General features: G+C 50.7%; 1 protein-coding gene across 1 annotated transcript; it reads left to right on the top strand.

Moving 5' to 3' along the window:
* Positions 1-74: 74 nt before the first annotated feature.
* Positions 75-16,327, top strand: LOC311376166 (RAC-alpha serine/threonine-protein kinase-like; the record flags this gene model as incomplete). Its single annotated transcript, XM_084491032.1, has 14 exons — positions 75-139; positions 589-657; positions 1,229-1,368; positions 2,553-2,664; positions 3,071-3,197; positions 3,936-4,067; positions 4,187-4,252; positions 4,917-4,985; positions 5,171-5,296; positions 7,605-7,733; positions 11,852-12,066; positions 12,995-13,082; positions 13,627-13,729; positions 14,505-16,327. 14 exons carry the CDS (start codon positions 75-77, stop codon positions 14,582-14,584), a joined length of 1,521 nt encoding a protein of 506 aa, XP_084347158.1. The 3' UTR covers positions 14,585-16,327.
* Between the last annotated feature and the right edge of the window lie 1,940 nt (positions 16,328-18,267).

Here is an 18,267-nt window from a genome sequence, read left to right as displayed (position 1 = left end):
TATCTTGCACTAACGCACTGTTTATTATGAATAGTAAAATAAGACAAGGGGTGGGAAAAAAAAAAAGTGGAAGAATGACTGTGGAGACGAGCCCGCCGCAGCGCCACATCACAGATAGGCGCGGGGACAAGCTGTGCCAGTGACTGAACACGGCAATTAGACAACATACTGTTTGTTTAACCGAATGCCTCCTCCCTGACACTCTTGAGTTATTGTGGCTATTAGCCGGCTGATTTCAATTATTTATCTCAGCTCCGTTCTTCTGAAGCCCTCCCTCCCCTCCCCTCCCCTCCCTCCCCTCCATCGGCGGCGGCTCCTGCTTAGACTTCCAGCGCCGCGACCTCGCCGCGAGAGTGCAAGCGGTTTGCGTGGCTGCTGATAGGGGGGGGGGTGGCGGTGGGGGAGCAGAGATGCTGAGGAGAGGGGTGGGTGGGTGTGGGGGGGGGGGGGGGGGGGGGGCTACAGCTGGATCCCACAGACGCCGTGACGGAGCGCCATGTTGGAGCACAGTGGTGGGTCCGTGCGCCTATGCTCCATCCATCAGGCGGAGGCCATTTTGTGTCGCCGTCCTGACAATTGTGCTGACAGGTTTTCTGTCGCCGAGGCAGATGTTGACGCGCCGGGCGGAGAAAGGGGGCTGAGCCGCGACGCGGCGCTGTGACTGATCGCTGGGTCCTGTAATCGTCTTCTTGTCTGTTTTTTTTTGTTTTTTTCGTCGCCCCAAAACAGGTTTTTTTTTTTTTACATTTTTTGGGTCGCGGGCGGGGGAGACGTCGTCTTCGTTCGCTGCGTCGTCGTGATGCCGTTTGCGTGGACAAATTATGATTGGCGTGGAAGTCGCGGGTCTTCTTTGTTAATGGTTTCCGAAGGAAATGAGCAAAGTTTTTTGCTCACACGTTTAAAGTGTTCAGCCATCCACAACAACAGTTTGGGCTAATGTTTGGATATGGCTATTTAAAGATCACGATCGCACAATATTAGAATTAGGGTCATTAAGGTAATAAATATTTCATATTTTTGGTCTCCATACAATACAATACAATGATACATATGCGGCCGCTTTTCCACGACCTACCCAAAGTCATCAAAACGGCATTAACACACGTCTTCATGGTGAGGCGTACAACACACACACATACGCACGGCCCGTATTGTCTTTGTTCCTTCTTTCAGGCTGCCGTTTCCCGTCTAGCATTCTTTGATCCCTTCTCCTCCCTTGACTTTCCAGTGCACCGAGCACAAAGCCCTGGGCGCTTCAGTACGGCCTAGCCGCCGCCGCCGCAGCCGCCTCTCTAGCGCTGTGCTGCGGCATAAAGTCATCTCTTTCCGCCGTACAGCGGCTCATCGGCCACGCCACAGCGGTCAGCGGTCAGGGGCGGGCTAACGTATCTCCTGGTTCCCCTCCGGGCTTCGGCGCGCTCGCCGTTGTTCGTTTGCCAGTTGACTCGTCGCCACGGTAGCGTAGTAGCGTCAGCTTAGCCGCGGAAGAACAACCCATTCTATTGAGCGGTTCTGGTCGGACACCCGGGGAAGCTGCTCGTATCTCCTGTCCGGCCATTCTGTTTACCGTAGCGTTTAGTAAGCATCGTTTTTATTGGGACGCAGAGAAAAGGCCGTATATAAAGGGTCGTGGACTTCAGTACTGAAGCACTACCATGCTAGTAGAGAGAGTGGAGCACTGCAATTACGAAAAAAAACGGCCCCCTGCAGCAGCAGACTTGTCATCAAGTCCACGATGAAATGTAAATCAAGGCTGTTTTTGTTTTTCTCCTTCCATTTTTAACTAATGAGAACGAATGTGAATCATTGCTCGGCGCCAGTTGCACTTTCTTCGTTCCATCTGTATTCCCTGTGAGTCAGATGGATTGGTATGTGCTCCTCAACGCAACATCTGCAGGAGTGTGATGGCGTGACCTTGGGAGTGAGTGAATTATGGGAGAACTGTCTCTTGGGGGTATTTTTTCTTTGATAAGTAACAACACTTTCTTAAATCCAAACTCTGCCATTGGGCGAAGGGCTTGAGTTTCACTCTCTAAACTCGGCATCTGAAGACACAAAGAGTTTCCTCAACATGTTTTTACTCTTGAGCAAAGGACTAACATGGACAAACATGCTACTGCACAAATGTCGTACGGCATTTGTGTGTATATAAATGAAATATATATATTTAAATATATATTTATATGGTTATAATAGGCATTGCAAATATAAAGTGCATCGACTATTGTACTCAAAGCACCCTTTGAGAAGCATCAAGCTATTCTATTCCTCGAAGAAATTGGGGTGGAGAAAAGGGAGAGACAGAGAGACTCGGGATCATTGCTTTGTTCATCCTTTTTAAAGTACACCTGTTCCATCCCAGAGTGGCTGGCCCGGGCTCTGGCTCTGTCTGTTAGGGCCGGCGATCAAGATAAATGGTTGTAACGGCGGCTCTGTCTCTTCCCCCTTCTTCGCCCATCCACCACCACTGCCACCGCGCCCCCCCCCCCCCCCCCCCCCCCTCCACTCCCCCCACCCGCCGCCTCACCCTCCTTCCTCCAAACGGTGGTCAGAGTGCCAGCTGATGAAGACAGAGAGACCCAAGCCCAACACATTCATCATCCGCTGCCTGCAGTGGACCACTGTCATCGAGCGCACCTTCCACGTGGAGACCCCCGAGGAGAGGTAAGCCAAGCCCGCCCACCCCTCTCCCCCCCGTCCCCCGCTCCTTCCTTCCTCCTCCCTTGTTGAAACAACCAGCGGAGAGAGCGAGGGAGACACGCACGCACGCACACACACACACAGACACACGGGTGCGTCAGACCCGGTGCTCATTGGTTTCAAGTAGACCTTCATCTAAGCAACGTGTGTGTGTGTGTGTGTGTGTGTGTGTGTGTGTGTGTGTGTGTGTGTGTGTGTGTGTGTGTGTGTGTGTGTGTGTGCCGACCCAGGAGGTCAGTGAGAGATTGGCTGAAGTCACACTTGAAATTGTTTCCTGACGATAAGGAGCCAATTACAGGGCTCGGAATGCATCATGAATGCATCACGGTGGGCCCTGATGCTATCGCCGCACTGCTTGTTCCGCCCGCAGGGAGGAGTGGACCAAAGCCATCCAGACGGTGGCCGCGGGGCTGCAGAAACAAGAGGAGGAGTTGATGGACTCCTCCCCCGACCCCATGGACATGGAGGTCTACCTGACCAAACCCAAGCAGAAAGTGGTACGGCAGCCTCCACCTTATCCCCCCCCCCACCTCTTACCATGTCCGTCTGGTGGGGTGGTCTCCCCCACCAGACCCCACCGCCCGGCGACGCCCCTTCTTCTGCCGCGTCTGCTCAGCTCTACATGCTCCACATTTCCGTTGGCCGTCCGTTCTGTCTTTTGGAGCAGGGCTCTCCATGCTCTCCATACTTTGCTAACCCCCGACGACTCTCACTCGGTCGCCTCTAACCCTGACCCCGCTGCCCTTTGACCCTTTCTTCCCGCTCCCCCCCACCCCCCATCTCACCGCCCCCCCACCCCCCCCACCCCCAGCTGTTCCTCTCAACATCAGCCGTGAGCAGCTTAGCACTGGATAGCATTTCCGTCGGCATGTCCCACCGCCACGTGCCCCCCCCTCCCCCCCCCCCCCCGGGAATGACACGGAGGTCCGAGGCCGCGGGATTGGGTGTCCCTCACGCAAACGTTTTCTTCACGGCGGGGGTCAAAGGTTAACAAAGACCTGGCTTCCTGCCTCGTATACATGCCTGAGGTCCTTGCAGTTTTGGAGCGCGGTGGGGATTGGGCTGTGGCTGAAATAGCACCTGAGGTATTCTCCTGGGGTGGTTGTTGTCCAGTGGGACGGGCTGGCGGAGGGGGTAGGGTGTTGGCTGGAGCTTGATTTTGATCATGTCTTTCATTGGTAACCGGACACTGTGTGTGCGTGTGCGTGTGTGTGTGTGTGTGTCCTCCTCGGCAGACGATGCACGACTTTGAATACCTCAAACTCCTGGGAAAAGGCACCTTCGGCAAAGTGATCCTGGTGAAGGAGAAGGCCACGGGACGCTACTACGCCATGAAGATCCTGAAGAAGGAGGTGATCGTGGCCAAGGTGGGTGGCCGGGACCCCGGGGCCCCAGGGCCCCGTTGATACCCAAAGTCTTTCTGCCATTGTTGGGGGGGAAACCCGCTCACAAATGCTCTTTTTTTTCTCCCGTGTTTTTCATCTAGGATGAAGTGGCTCACACACTAACGGAGAACCGAGTGCTCCAGAATTCCAAGCATCCGTTCTTGACGGTGAGGACCCCCCCCCCCCCCCCCTCCATATAAACCTAAAGCAAACCCTCCCTCACCATTACAATCGTCCTCCACTGCGCCTCCACTCACCCGCCCCTCGGACCCATTGAGTCGGGACGGGAGGCGGGGGGGGGGGGTTTAACCAAAACGTTTTGAAGAGCCCTGTTGCTAAAAGGAGTGTAGTACGGGGCAGGGCCCCCTCTAGATGACTGAGGTGCTCCCATTCACTAACCCCCCCCCCTCCTCCTCCATCAGTCTGAAGTTGGAGCACTGGATGTGTTGTTGGTTCCCTGAGTGGGACGCAGAGTCCAACAAAATAACATCATGTGCCGCTCGACCGGGGATACAACTGAACATTGTGCCACAGTTTGGCCGCACATCCTGTCCCTGTGTGGCAGAGAGTGCCTCTTCAAGACAGACGCCATCTGCTCTGGAACAAATGATCATTTAAAGTAATATTTGTACTAGATCACTCACCACTTTGATGTTCCGATGTCGACCCGATTTTGACATCCCGTTGAGGATGAAAAGAAATCCATAGTGAATACATATTTGATAATTCAGATGTTGTTCATGTTTATATACATGTATGACGTGCATTGAAAACGACACACAGTGCAGCCATGGTGAGTCTGGTGTTCCCTCCTCTCCTTCCCCCCCGCAGGGCCTGAAGTACTCGTTCCAGACCCACGACCGGCTGTGCTTCGTGATGGAGTACGCCAACGGCGGCGAGGTAAACCATTCTGATCTCCCCGATCAATACAGACCCTAGACCGCGCCCCCGGCCTCCCGATCAATCGCTCTGGGCTGGGCCGACAGTTTCTTAACCGCGTCTTAACCACCCCCCGTCCTTTCCCCTTCCTTCCTCGTCCATCCATCCCCCGCCTCCCCCCTCCTCCCCCCTCTGCCCTCCTCCAGCTGTTCTTCCACCTGACCAGGGACCGCGTGTTCTCGGAGGAGCGGGCCCGGTTCTACGGCGCCGAGATCGTGTCCGCCCTGGACTACCTGCACGCCGAGAGGAACGTGGTCTATCGGGACCTGAAGGTGTGTGTGTGTGTGTGTGTGTGTGTGTGCGTGTGTGTGTTCTTGTCGTCTCCACCTTGCCTTACACAGTGGTGTCCACTCACCCCGACCGTTCCTCCAGTCCCCTCTCTATCGCTCGCTAGGTTGCTGTTTTTCTTTCCGCTGCGTCCACATCTTTGTCTTTTTGCGCCCTCACCGTTTCTCTCACTCTCTCCCCGTCTATAACTCAGTCTCTTGTTCGATCTCCGTCTGTCTGGCGGTCTCTCGGCACTCTCTGTGTCTCTCTCTCTCTCTCTTCTCCCTGCGCCGCGTTCTCCTCCTCCCACCCTGCGCTCCCTTCATCTCTCTGATGGCAGGATATAAATAGGGCTTGCCTCCGTCCAGAACAGTAGCACCGGCAGCAGCCAGAGGCTTATTGATCAGACAACCCCTCTCTCCTCCAGAGCCCAGACCTCCCTGTAGCTGAAGCCACAGCCACTGTCCAGCGGCCGACTGCAGATAAACACATGACACAGCCACCAGCTCACACACACACACACACACACACACACACACACACACACACACACAGCCTGTCCGGCTGCTTACCCATGCACACCCGGATGGATAATACGAGCACGCTAGTCTTCTTACACTGGTGTTGTTTATTTCGTTGGAGTCTGGTCTGTAGCCTTCACCCAGTTTTCAATCGGCTGATGAAACCATAGCAGCCAGGTCAGCACAGACACCCACACCGCCACCGCCTCCCCTCCCCCCCCCCCCCTCCCCATCCCTCTCTTCCCCCCCCCCCCCCCCCCAGTGGGTTTACGAGGCAGCCTCGCGGGCCGTCGGGGGTTCTTCTGAAAGTGCCAGGGTAGCAGGAACGGGAGGATGTGCTGACTCTGGCCCCACTGCCGCCGCTAGCCCTGGGTGAGCTACAGCTGCCAGGTGACTTTTACACCAGGGGAGGGAGGGAGGGGGAGGGAGAGAGAGGAGCAGGGAGGGAGGAGGAGTGGGGGGAGAGAGAGAGAGAGAGAGAGAGAGAGGAGCAGGCAGGCAGGGAGGGAGGGAGGTGAGAGCGAGGTGGAACGAGGGCACACTGACATTAAGAAAGCCCCGGCCGATGCCAAGGTATGACGTTGTCATGTTCAACGCGTTAGCTTAAGACGGCCAACTTTCTATCAACCGACGTTCGGCTTCTGCGCGCGGGCGGCGCATGCTAATTCTCCCCGCCCGACGTCTGGACCGTCTCTGGCAGGCTGAAGGTCGCCGGAGGTGAAGGCAAAAGGGACTGTTTACCAAAATAAGAGCGTGGAGGAGCACCTGGTTGCGGCTCTTTGTTAGCCGCATGGCGCAGATGCTAATTGGTACTGCTAATCAGCTACTGAAAGATGCGCCGCCGCGTCAGGCAGGAATCAAGGGAAGCCGGTCTCCTTCAGTGGGTTCAACTTCTCTGTTTACCCGACTCCAGATCGCCAGTCGGGTCGTCGTATCTAATAGTTCCGTCCGCCTCGTCAAGCAAAACCTATGTGGCCTCAAACCAATGGTGTGCAGGTTTTGCGGATGGCTTTTGAGATCTCGGCTGCTAAAACCCCTCCAGGCAGTCAGCCTCTGCTTCCTGCTCTCTCTCCCTCCCTCTCTGTGGTCAAGAGCAATCGAATGATATGAAAGTAAATGTTAGGCGTAACCGAACACCCGCCCTTCACTTTCACACGTCCTGCTCCACCGCCCTTAATGTACCGTTTCCTGCTTGATCCGATCATTCCCTTATCGTTCCACTCTTATGTTTTACACATCGCATTACGCACTGCACTACACTACACTTTACTCATTTCATTATTTTTTATGGTTGGGGTTTTGTAGGCAACATTTGACTCTCTGACCTCCAGCAACCTGATTGGTCGAAACAACTTCAAAATAATCTTCTTCGTTCACCCAGATTTGACCTTGCAATATTTGTGAGATTAGGCCACCTGCACCGATCCTCCCTTTGAGGATAAAGTCTGTAGATGTTTTCTTATGCGCTTGCCATCATCGGCATGGACTCTGCTGTCATCCTCCTCCAAAAGCACATTGAAAACTAGCTGTGTGTCGTATTGAATCCTCAAACATCTGTGTTACAGCTGCAGCGAGAGTAAACTAAGTTAACAAGCACCCCCCCCCTCCCCCCCCCCCTCCCCTGCATGCGCACCCCCCGCCCTGCGTATGTGCGTTACCATGGCAACCCTTTTCTGTTTTCACTTTTTTTCTGCTAATCCGTTTTACAATTAATCTGTTTTTCCTGCTTGTTACGTTTAAAAAAAAAAGTTCAATATTTTTTTCTCAATGAGTCTGCTTCCTGTGTCCTCAGCTGGAAAACCTCATGCTGGACAAAGACGGACACATCAAGATCACGGACTTCGGCCTGTGTAAGGAAGGCATCATCGACGGCGCCACCATGAAGACCTTCTGCGGGACCCCCGAGTACCTGGCCCCCGAGGTATCAGAGCCACTCGGACACATCGGACCTCGTTCACATTTCAGTTCAATACAGGCCATTTTAATAGTAATGGCCTGATCGGTAAAGGGGGGACACCTTTACCGATAGTTTTAAAATGCAGTGAGTGAATGCGTTTCGTAGCAGGGGTGGCCCCAATGGGAATCAAACCTTTAACTCTGTGTTGATGCTTCTGTCGTCACTACTGGAGGCCCCATTTTGAATCATTCAGTCTCGTGGCGTTTGCTTGACCACATTACTTTCAATGGAAGGAAATGAAACACGGGGCAAGGCAGCCGTTGCAGTATCCTCAGCCAATTGTCGCTGAGCCGACCGGTAACTAAACCAATATTTAGCGGCACTATCCTACAAAAAAAGTCAAAAGATGGCGTTTGTTTAGACAATGGGGAAGTCCGTGGCAGCTGTTTCCAAAGGCCTGTCCAATCGGTGCCTGCGGTCCGTAGAGTAAACAGCCCGTTGGGGGCGGGGCATGGTGCCTCCATAGGGAGGGGCGTGGCCACTGGCCATCGCGTGCAGGTATGACCGGTGTTAGAAGTGGGGGGTGTGTAGGGTCTTATGTAATCTGATAGGGCATTATGAGCACAGGGTGTGTGTGTGTGTGTGTGTGTGTGTGTGTGTGTGTGTGCAGACAGAGGCCGCCCAGTAGCCTGTTGCCACAGCAGTGCTTCAGGAAGGAGACGAGGTGCCCGTGTTGACACAGTTGCTGATAGTTGTTTTTAGCCTCCATCCAGAATTTCCTGGGTGTGCGTGCCTGTATGCGTGTGTACGTGTGTACGTGTGTGTGTGTGTGTGTGTGTGTGTGTGTGGTGCCGGTGGACGGGGCGGGGGGGGGGGGGGGGGGGTTGGGTGAGTGGACGGGTTCGGTTATGGTGGCAGCAGTGCCTTGGACGTGAGGGAAACGTGAGCTCTGGCCATCGGTGTGGGGGGGGGGGTTGTGGGCACCTTGTCTACAGCTGTCCCGTGACACAAGGGAGTTCAGAGACGCACAGTCGTCGTCTCCCCCCCCCCCACTCAGGCAGATGCCGGCCATGACCTCCCCAGTGCAGGGGGGCGGGGGGGGGGGGGTCATCATCGTGACCTCCCCAGGGCAGGGGGGGGTGGTGGGGGGGGGTGGTCATCCTCTTGGGCATGGCTGCTCCTAGCCCTCTCCCCCGCTACGCCCGCTCCACCTCCTCGTCTCCCTTTTCCTCCATCTTTGTTTTGAAACGGACCTCAATGGCCGGCCTTGTTCCCCCCCCCCCCCCACGCTCCACCTGAGAGTGGCGTATCGATGGCGCGGCTGGGTTGGCGAGTTTGTGTTCCTCTGACTGGGCCACGCCCGGGAGACCTCCAGCGGTCCGGCTCTAAGCTACGTGCCGGGCAGAGCTTGGGCTCCGCCTCTCACTGGATTCATACATTTTTGGAACAAAAAAAATATATATATATAACATGCATAAACATTTCCGCATCCATTGAATCCACTTCAACCTGGCGCTCCGCAGTCGTCGTCGTCCCCCCCCTCCCCCCCTCCCTCCCCGCCCTCGCCAGCCAGCGCAGAGGCAGGAGGCGCCGGCGGAGCGTTACCGTAGCAACGGGGTCGCTGGCGAGTGTCTCTGTCGGGCGCGAGCCAGGCAGTGTTACAGGTTGTTCCGCAGTAAACAATGACCTTGTTGTTTGTGCCGCACAGGAATGCTATAATGTCTGGGAATATTCCACCCGGGGTAAGGGAGGGCGAGGGGGACAGGGAGGGAGAGAGAGAGCCAGAGAGAGAGAGCCAGAGACCCAATGTAGAGAGAAAGAAAGAGGGAGAGAGAGAGAGAGAGAGAGAGAGAGCGAGAGCCAGAGACCCAATGGCCACACAGCGGCCAAGGGCCCTGAACTGGCTAGCTTTTTCTCCAGAGTAGAGGCAATGGGATGTTTGGGGTGGTGGAGGAGGGGGGGGTGGTAGAAACCCACTTTGTCACGTTTATTAAGTGGTCTAAACAAGACTAACGGTGGGTACTGAGGAAATTTGCTGTTAGGGAATATCTGGAAAATCAAGGAACGTAAACTGGTCTAAATCCCACCTCTAAAACCACTTGCGTCCACTCGCCATACTTTAGATTAATGACCGGCCGCGCAAAACTTTGGAGTCCAGCACTGAGCAGAACACAGTGTTTTTGTCTCCCTCCCTCCCTCCTCCTCCCTCTCTCCTCCCTGGTCTTGTATGCGTGCTCCTCGGAGGCCCTGGAACGGGGCGGCAGGGGGGTGTGCGGGGTGTGTAGTGTAGTGTAGTGTGGTGTAGTGCAGTGCAGTGCAGGGGCTTGGGGGCACGGGCAGGGCGGGCAGGCAGTCAGGGGCCCCGGTTACGTGTATGAGGGATGAGCTTGGCTCCTGCGCTCCTGGCAGCCTCCACAGCTGTGGTGCTCTTCTACATATATGGGGCAGCTGCGGGCCCAGCTGTCGCGCGGCGTGACTCACAACGACAGCAGCGCTGGAAATAGAGACGGGCGCCGTAATCCTAGCAGCACGCCGGCTTCACGTTACTCCGCCGGCCCTCCGCGGCCCTCCTCCTCCTCCCACTGCTTCTCCTCCACCTCCTCCACCTCCTCCTCCTCCTCCTCCTCTCCTCCTCCTACCTCTCCTCCCACTCTCTCGGTCTCTGGACGTTCACCGCTGCGCCGGGCGAGGTGCCCGCTGACACGTGTCCATGTGTCTGTGCTACGTGAGGGCACAGACGCGCGCACTCACGCCCACGCATGCTAACACACGCATACGCATGCGCACACATCCCGCCGCGCATATACTCTCTCACATACACCCAGACGCACGCACGGGCGCATGCACACACATACACACACACACACGCACATATACTCTCTAACATACACACTCACTCTCACATACACACACACACATCAGTACAGTTGTTCCTTTTTTTTCCACAGCTATTTCAGTCCACCTGTGTTCCAGAGCTCAGTTTCTCATCCTTACCTAGCTTTCTTTTTTTTTTGCTTCATTCCCTTTTCAATTTTCCGGAATTAAATCTTTTGTTTATCGTCTACAGTCGAGTCTGTGAATAATGTCACGACCACTTTCCTTTTACGTGCGGCTGCGTTCTAAGGTCAGAGCGAGCTGATGTCAGGGCTGCCGACGAGGCCCTTAAAAGAACAGACTGTTCCCCTTGTCTTGATTTCACCTTCAACATCCGCCCGCCCAAGTTGCCCTAGTACCCGTCCCTGGGAGGGGGGGGGGGGGGGGGGGGGGTCACTCCACTGCGGAGCCGCCCTCACTCTTGCAACAGGTCCAGGGCACAGCCCAATAAAAGGAGTTAAGGATGGACGCTCTGCACCCGTCTATCTATCTGTCTCTCTCTCCTCCTCCCCTGCACTGTGTTTACCTGCGTGAGAGTGTGAAGTGTGGTTGTGTTTATATGGGAATGTGTGGGGCACACGTGTATACTAGCGGGCACACCGTCGCACTCTGGTGATTAAATATGCAAGGGCTTTAGCGGGCCGGGGGGGGGGGGGAAACCCAACCCCCACTCCTAATGGGAGATGGGAGTCCGGCTAGAAGTGTGTGTGTGTGTGTGTGGGGGGGGTGCAAGGTGTCAGTGTGCCGTGTAGGCAGCTGCCAGTGTATTTGATTTGAGACAGACTTCTTAGGGCAGCAAATGGTTTTGTGCTCTGTGCACACAAACCACAAGGCTCGAATGCTAGTATAAATTAAAGTCATGGCTAGCCTGCTTTTGTCAGCGTTGACAAATGTAGTGAGCAGTACAAACTGCATTGCACCGGATGGAACCATTCATGGCAGCGACTGAACAGGTTATGATGGATTGGAAGGTGAAGGCAGAAGATGTTTTGGGGATATCTTACAGAATGAAGGATGCTTCCTTCAAAACATAAACGATCAAAGAGAGGAGGATCAAAGCCATATATAGGGCCGCCTTTGTTGTAAAACTGCACTTGATAAGCATTTTTACCACTTTTTACCTTGAGCCCAAACGCAAGCTTTGGTGGAGCGAGTATGCTTTGACTGCAAGTAATGTCACAAAATCCTTTCAAAAAGAACATCAAAGCAAAATGCTCTCCTCAGCCTGACCTCCGTGGCTCCTCTGCCCCTCTCGGCGTGGCCCTCAGGTGCTGGAGGACAACGACTACGGCCGGGCGGTGGACTGGTGGGGCCTGGGCGTGGTCATGTACGAGATGATGTGCGGCCGGCTGCCCTTCTACAACCAGGACCACGAGAAGCTGTTTGAGCTCATCCTCATGGAGGACATCCGCTTCCCCCGGACCCTGGGGCCCGAGGGCCGCTCCCTGCTCTCCGGCCTGCTGAAGAAGGACCCCAAGCAGAGGTGAGGGGCCAAAACCCCTTTGGGGAGGTCTGGTCCTCCAATACAATGGCCCGCTCCTCTCCCTGTCCCTCAGGTTATTGTTAAGACAACCGGGGCTCAATTTTAACTTGATTGTAAGGTCTGGTTCCACTACTTAATTTAATCAGGAAAACTATACTTTCATTTTTTCTACATCAATGCGTTTTTGGGCTTCTTCGCTCCTTTGAGAACTCGTTAAGGAGAATAATAAGTGCATCATAACAATACCCCTTTGTGTTGAGTTTAGTTCAACACAACAAGTCCCTAGAGCAGGGGTCAGGAAGCTAGGACTCTAGAACCATGCATGCACCATGCATACAAAGTTACATTGTCATTGGGGAAGTCTTTTGCAGGCCAATTTGTCATACCCTGCTTATATCATAATCTACCATCAAAGTAGATAATGAACTGCCTGGAGAGGGAATATGACCAAGCATCCATCTTTCAGGCCTAAATTACCATTTTTTATTGCCATGTGGCTCAGGAGGTAGAGCGGGCTGGCTGGTAACCGGAAGGTTGCTAGTTCGATCCTCGGCTCATCCTAGCCGAGTGTCGCGGTGTCGTCACCCTAACTGCTTCCGAAGAGCTACCTCGCCTTGCATGGTTGTCACCACCGTCGGTGTGTGAATGTGTAGGTTAAATGTTAGGCAATATTGTAAAGCGCTTTTTTAGAAAAGCGTTATACAAATGCAGTCCATTTACCATTTACATTTAGTTCAACTCACTTCACTTCACTCAAAGGTTTGATAATTATTTAAACTATTTACAATTACATTTTGTCTGGTTCTGCTCAGTGAAAAGGATCCCGGACACCTGCCCTGGGGTATCTTTGACCAGAACGGTAGAGGAGCCCAAAGCCATCCTCCTGCTCCTAGCTCTCATGTGCGGGTGCGTTTGTTGTTGTTTTCAGGTTAGGCGGAGGGCACGATGACGCCAAGGAGATCATGCAACACAAGTTCTTCGCTGGCATCGAGTGGCAAGACGTCTACGAGAAGAAGGTCGGTGTCCGGGAAACGTTGTACAGATCACTTTTACCTCCCAAATGCTCACACTTTACAATAGGGGTTATTTAACCAATAATGAACATTAATTATGCAGTAATAAGCATTAACTGACAATAAACAAAGTTCAATTATGTCACGTAGTTTGTCCATAACTAATTTATCATTCACTCATGGTTGCCTTGTTTACTAATGGCTGCCTTGTTAACTAATGGTGGTCTTGCTTACTAATGGCGTTCATGTTAACTACGGTAACGTTGTATTCATTTATACATTTAATATTATTTAATAGGGTTAGGGTTAACATTTAGGGCAGGTTAATCCTCACCCACCAACACTAACCTTATTCTACATGTAAATGCTGCTGCATTAACTAAAGTTAAAGACTGTACCCTTATGGTAAAGTGTTACCTAGGTACCTGTAGCGCTGTGAACCAGAGACGTCTGAGCAGTGAGCCACAGGCCCACAGCTGTATTGAGTGTCAGCGTTGGGTCGGGTCCGTGTGCTAAGGTGCTCATGTGTCTCGTCTGAACCCAACAGCTGGTGCCGCCCTTTAAGCCCCAGGTGACCTCGGAGACGGACACCCGCTACTTTGACGAGGAGTTCACAGCACAGACCATCACCATCACGCCGCCCGGACAAGGTAGCGTCCGCACGCACGCACATACATACATACACTTACACGTACATACATACATATATGTACACACACACTCACACATACACACACATACATACATTTACACATACATACACTTACACATACTTACATACACACACATACATACACACACATACATATACACATACACTAGACACACATACATACACACACACACTTCTTATAACTGAACATGACGGTTTTAGGAACATTTGACGTGTGTTTCTTGAAATAAGTGGTGCTATTGCCAAAGAGGGGGCAATGAACTTACATTTGATCATTCACTGATAATATCCCCTTCCTCTGCAGCTCTATGGAAAGAGGAATTGAACTTAAACTCAACCCACGCCGGTCTATATTTATTATTTCTGTGAAAATCCCCCCTTCAGTTGAATGTTTACTTTTTCATTTGATTTACTTTGTTAAATATTTGGATTATTTTCCTTTGCTTCTGGCATGAAACTTACCTGGCATCTTGTGCAGCGTTGTTTATGTTGGGTGAAGATACATTTCAACAGGTGGACGCAACTCCTCTGAGAATACTAGCGCCCTCTACTGGGGATAGCGTGCCATAAATAGAGAGCAACACATTGCACAGCAACCATCACCTGACTTCTCTTCGCTCAAACATAAACACCATACGCGTGCGTGTGTGCGTGCGTGTGTGTCTAATATGCTTCTCAAACTGAGGTAAGTCAGGTTTTGTCTCCCATCGTTGTAAATTAACTATTTCTCCCCCCCACACCCCTCATGCCAGATGACTGTATGGAATCCTTCGACAGTGAGAGGAGACCCCATTTCCCCCAGTTCTCCTACTCGGCCAGCGGGACAGCCTGATCCACTCTGAATACATTCCTCTGGTCCTCCACCAACTCACCACCCCCTCACCCCAGCCCAGCCCAGCCCCCCCCACCCCCCAGCTGACTGCACACTCAAAAGACTGGGACCTCCCACCATCTCCTGTCATTTTCCTTCAGGCGCCGACCGTGGACATTACAGTCTCCGTGTCATGCTTTTGCAGGAAGGCGGGAAAAATTTGACAAAACGAAAGAAAACTGTGGTTTTGTGTGGCCTTTTTGAAGAGTACCCATGGCAACAGGCGTTAACACTACCCTCCTACCCCATGTTCGCTGTCGTTGCCCTTATATCGCTCTGGCATCCATATGAGATAATGATTAGGGAAATGGCATGTATATTATGCACACATCAAGGCCCATGTGGTGGATTTTTTAAAGGGTCTTTTTGTATGGAATTTGCCTTTTTTTTTAATGAGAAATAGGCATAATGTCGACCACGCCTGAACTTTGATTGTGTTGTTTGTAAGGTGTTGATGATCTGGTCACCAATTCCTGAAGAGAAAACGGTTCAATTACCATTCAAACAATAAAACGTTAATCCAAGGTATATAAAGTTGACCTTTCTGCATAATGAATTGTAAAAAGTTGATACTCATAGGTTCAGCTCATCTTCTGGAAACAGTATTTATTACTATTACTTTACTACCATATTTGGTCATACTTTAAAGAGCGGACCGGTCTTACTCTCACTATGATACACCATAATTACCCTGACGAAACCGCTGATGTAAGGAATGGTAGAAATGCATCTAATACAAAGTCTGAGTAAAATGGGGAGATCTGGAGAGATGGACGGCGATTGAGTTCCATTACAGATGTTTGCACATTGCAGTCACTGATACACCCCTGGTTGCCTGTTAAGACACCCAAAAATATACAAATGCTGTGTGACAAACACTTCCTGGTTTTGACTTTGAACTGGCGGGTCAGGTGGTGCCATGGCTGTCCAATCAGAGCCTCTCTTCTCTCCTCTTGGTTTTTGGCACCCTTCTTCCTCCTTTTAAGTACAGTATTGGGTTTTTTCCTCCCAGTGCACTTAACTGCTGCCTCAATGAGGTCACTTTAACACAATACACAAAAAAGATCTTGAAAAGACGAACCGCCGTGTGGGAGCTTGGGGGGAGGAGTAATCATTGATGTAATATGAAGGGGGACTTCCAAACCCTCCCCAGCTTATTTAAACGAGACCAGAGTCGACTAAAACCAGCTTGACTGTGCCAATGATATGCACTTTGCAGCCCAAAAGATGATTGTATTTGGATTCGTATTTGTATTAAATTAGCATTTATTTTTTATTTTTTATTGTCAACTGAAAATTGTGAATAGAAATAAAAAAGAGTTAAATGTTTCAATCATTATTCCCCCTATACAGACGGTTGAACGTTGGAAACTGCAAAAAAAAAAACTAAAGGAAAGTAAAGAAAAATGTATGTAACTTCAATACTTCAAGTTTTCTTTGTTTTTTTTATAATATGACTGATAATCATTATTCAAAAGTGCATCATACGTTATTGAATGTAATGGTTTTTATTATATCGTTTTCACTTCTATTGTTTTAAAACCTTTTTGCTCTTTTTTTTATCTGATTGTTACCTTCTCTTGTGCTCTCTTGCCCTGTGCTGGCCCCCCTCTGAGAATAGGGAAATGCGTTTTATACTCTTTTTTTATTTTTATTTCAACTTTTGTTTTGTACCTGGCCTACCCCTATTTCTGAGATTGAGGAAACCAGCTTTGGTAAAATAATATAAACTTTGTACACTGTTTTGGTCTTTTAAATTGATGAAATAAAAGGTCTTAACACATGCTGTGATGATTTTTCTATTGTGAGAAATATGTATAGCCATACCCAATGTTGATATTATGAATCCATACTGACTATGTTATCAACAATATGCTAATATTTCCTCAGTCATATCTGTTTGAGTATCAAAAACGGTGCACTAAACACAGAATCTATATCCCTGTTTTGTATTAATTTTGTAACCATTATTTATCCAGATACAGTAGATTAATTATCTGTTCTTGATTGCTTATCTGGCCAAGATGGTGTATGTAATGTACACGTAATTATCCATGGTCGATATCTATCTATCTTCTATCCCTTACCAACGATGCACTACATCACCCACCCACCCATCTACCACCATCAGTGTCTCTCCTGGGCCTGGCCTCAGCTAAACGTCAGAGGCACATGAGTAAACCCTCTCTACCCCCCCACTCCCCGGTACCTACTGAATGGCTGTGACGACGATGTCCTAGCCGTGTTCGCTGTCACTGTGGGCCAACTCAGGTCCGTGTCTGCAGCTCTGCAGCTGGCTCCGAGGTGGAGGGGAGTGCGCTCCCCTGGGCCCCGGGCAGATGGTGGCGTCTCTGGAGCAGATGTTGACAGCCAGCGCTCACAGTCTGTCTTTGGCCAGCTGCACTGCCACTGTGCCTAGCGGCAAGATCGTGCTTCTGGCCCCAGCGTGACGCTCACCTGACATCCTCTGTCTTCTCACCTGGCTCCCGCTTGTATATGTCCCATAATGCCTTGCTCTGTGGCAAGGAGCTGCCCTCTAGTGTGTGTGATGTTCCGGGAGCATGATGTCATTCTACATACACTGGAAAAGCGTGTGTTCGTTTTAAGCCAACAATACATGAGATGGATCGCTATATAGGCCTGTTCAAAGAAACCTTCACAGGGTTTGATTCCTGATTCTATTTTAAGATGTAGTCCCCTGAAGTGAAAACAATTCTCTTCACAACTGTTTTATGATCTATGTACAAGTACAGTTCTCTATGAAAAAATAAAGCTAAACATGCAAACACTTTAAATGTATGTATTTAAATCAATTATAATCTGCATAATTCTGTCATTTCTAAAATGTATTAAATGTAATTACTTAATACAATTATTAACATGGTTTAAATAATCAAAGCTGTGAAACAAAGATTATCTTATTTAAAATGTATGTGATTGGTTTACATACAATTTAGTTTAGGGGAAGTGAAATTGGGAAACAGGAAATTACATCCTTATTTTCCAAGTACTAACGGCTGCGGCCTGCGGGAAGGCGGAGTTGGACGTCCAACCACGCCCACATTCGGATTGGAAGGTCCAGCTCCGCCCACATCCAATACCTTTATCGTGCTTCATTCAGGACGAAACTTCATTTACGAGACCTGCGAACTGTAGAATTTCGTTTTCTTTTGGACTGTTTGGACGCCCCCCGTAAATATACGTATTCTTCACATATTCTTTCAGTGAGCGGTGATTATTTGTGAAATTGTGCAAACGACAGCCTTTTCAATGCATTTGAGGAAGGGTAGTATGTAGTTGAAGCTCTCAAATTGACGCTCGTCTGAGAAACAGAAAAAAATGTCAGCTTCGGCTATACCTGCTAAAATAGAGGAAGCGAGTCCAGTGACGAGTCCATGGGTTGAATTTGTTATTACCCAGTGTGCTTTGTGGAATGGTCTCAATGTTTTATTTATTTATTTATTTATTTTTTTTTTTGGGGGGGGGGGTCATATTAATTCTGCCATGTCGATTGAGGGGTCATATCAAAATAAAATGATATCGCCGGGGGGGTTATGCATAAAGTGATCAGAGGTCCAAATCCCGCCGGTGGGTCTTAAAATAAATAACGAACAGTCCCTAAATTACGTAAGTTATGCAAGTTG

This window comes from Micromesistius poutassou (assembly GCF_964030765.1).
Source record: "Micromesistius poutassou genome assembly, contig: SCAFFOLD_5006, whole genome shotgun sequence".
Lineage (NCBI taxonomy): Eukaryota > Metazoa > Chordata > Actinopteri > Gadiformes > Gadidae > Micromesistius > Micromesistius poutassou.
Note: the sequence above shows the minus strand (reverse complement) of the source record. Positions and strands in the feature narration are given on the sequence as shown.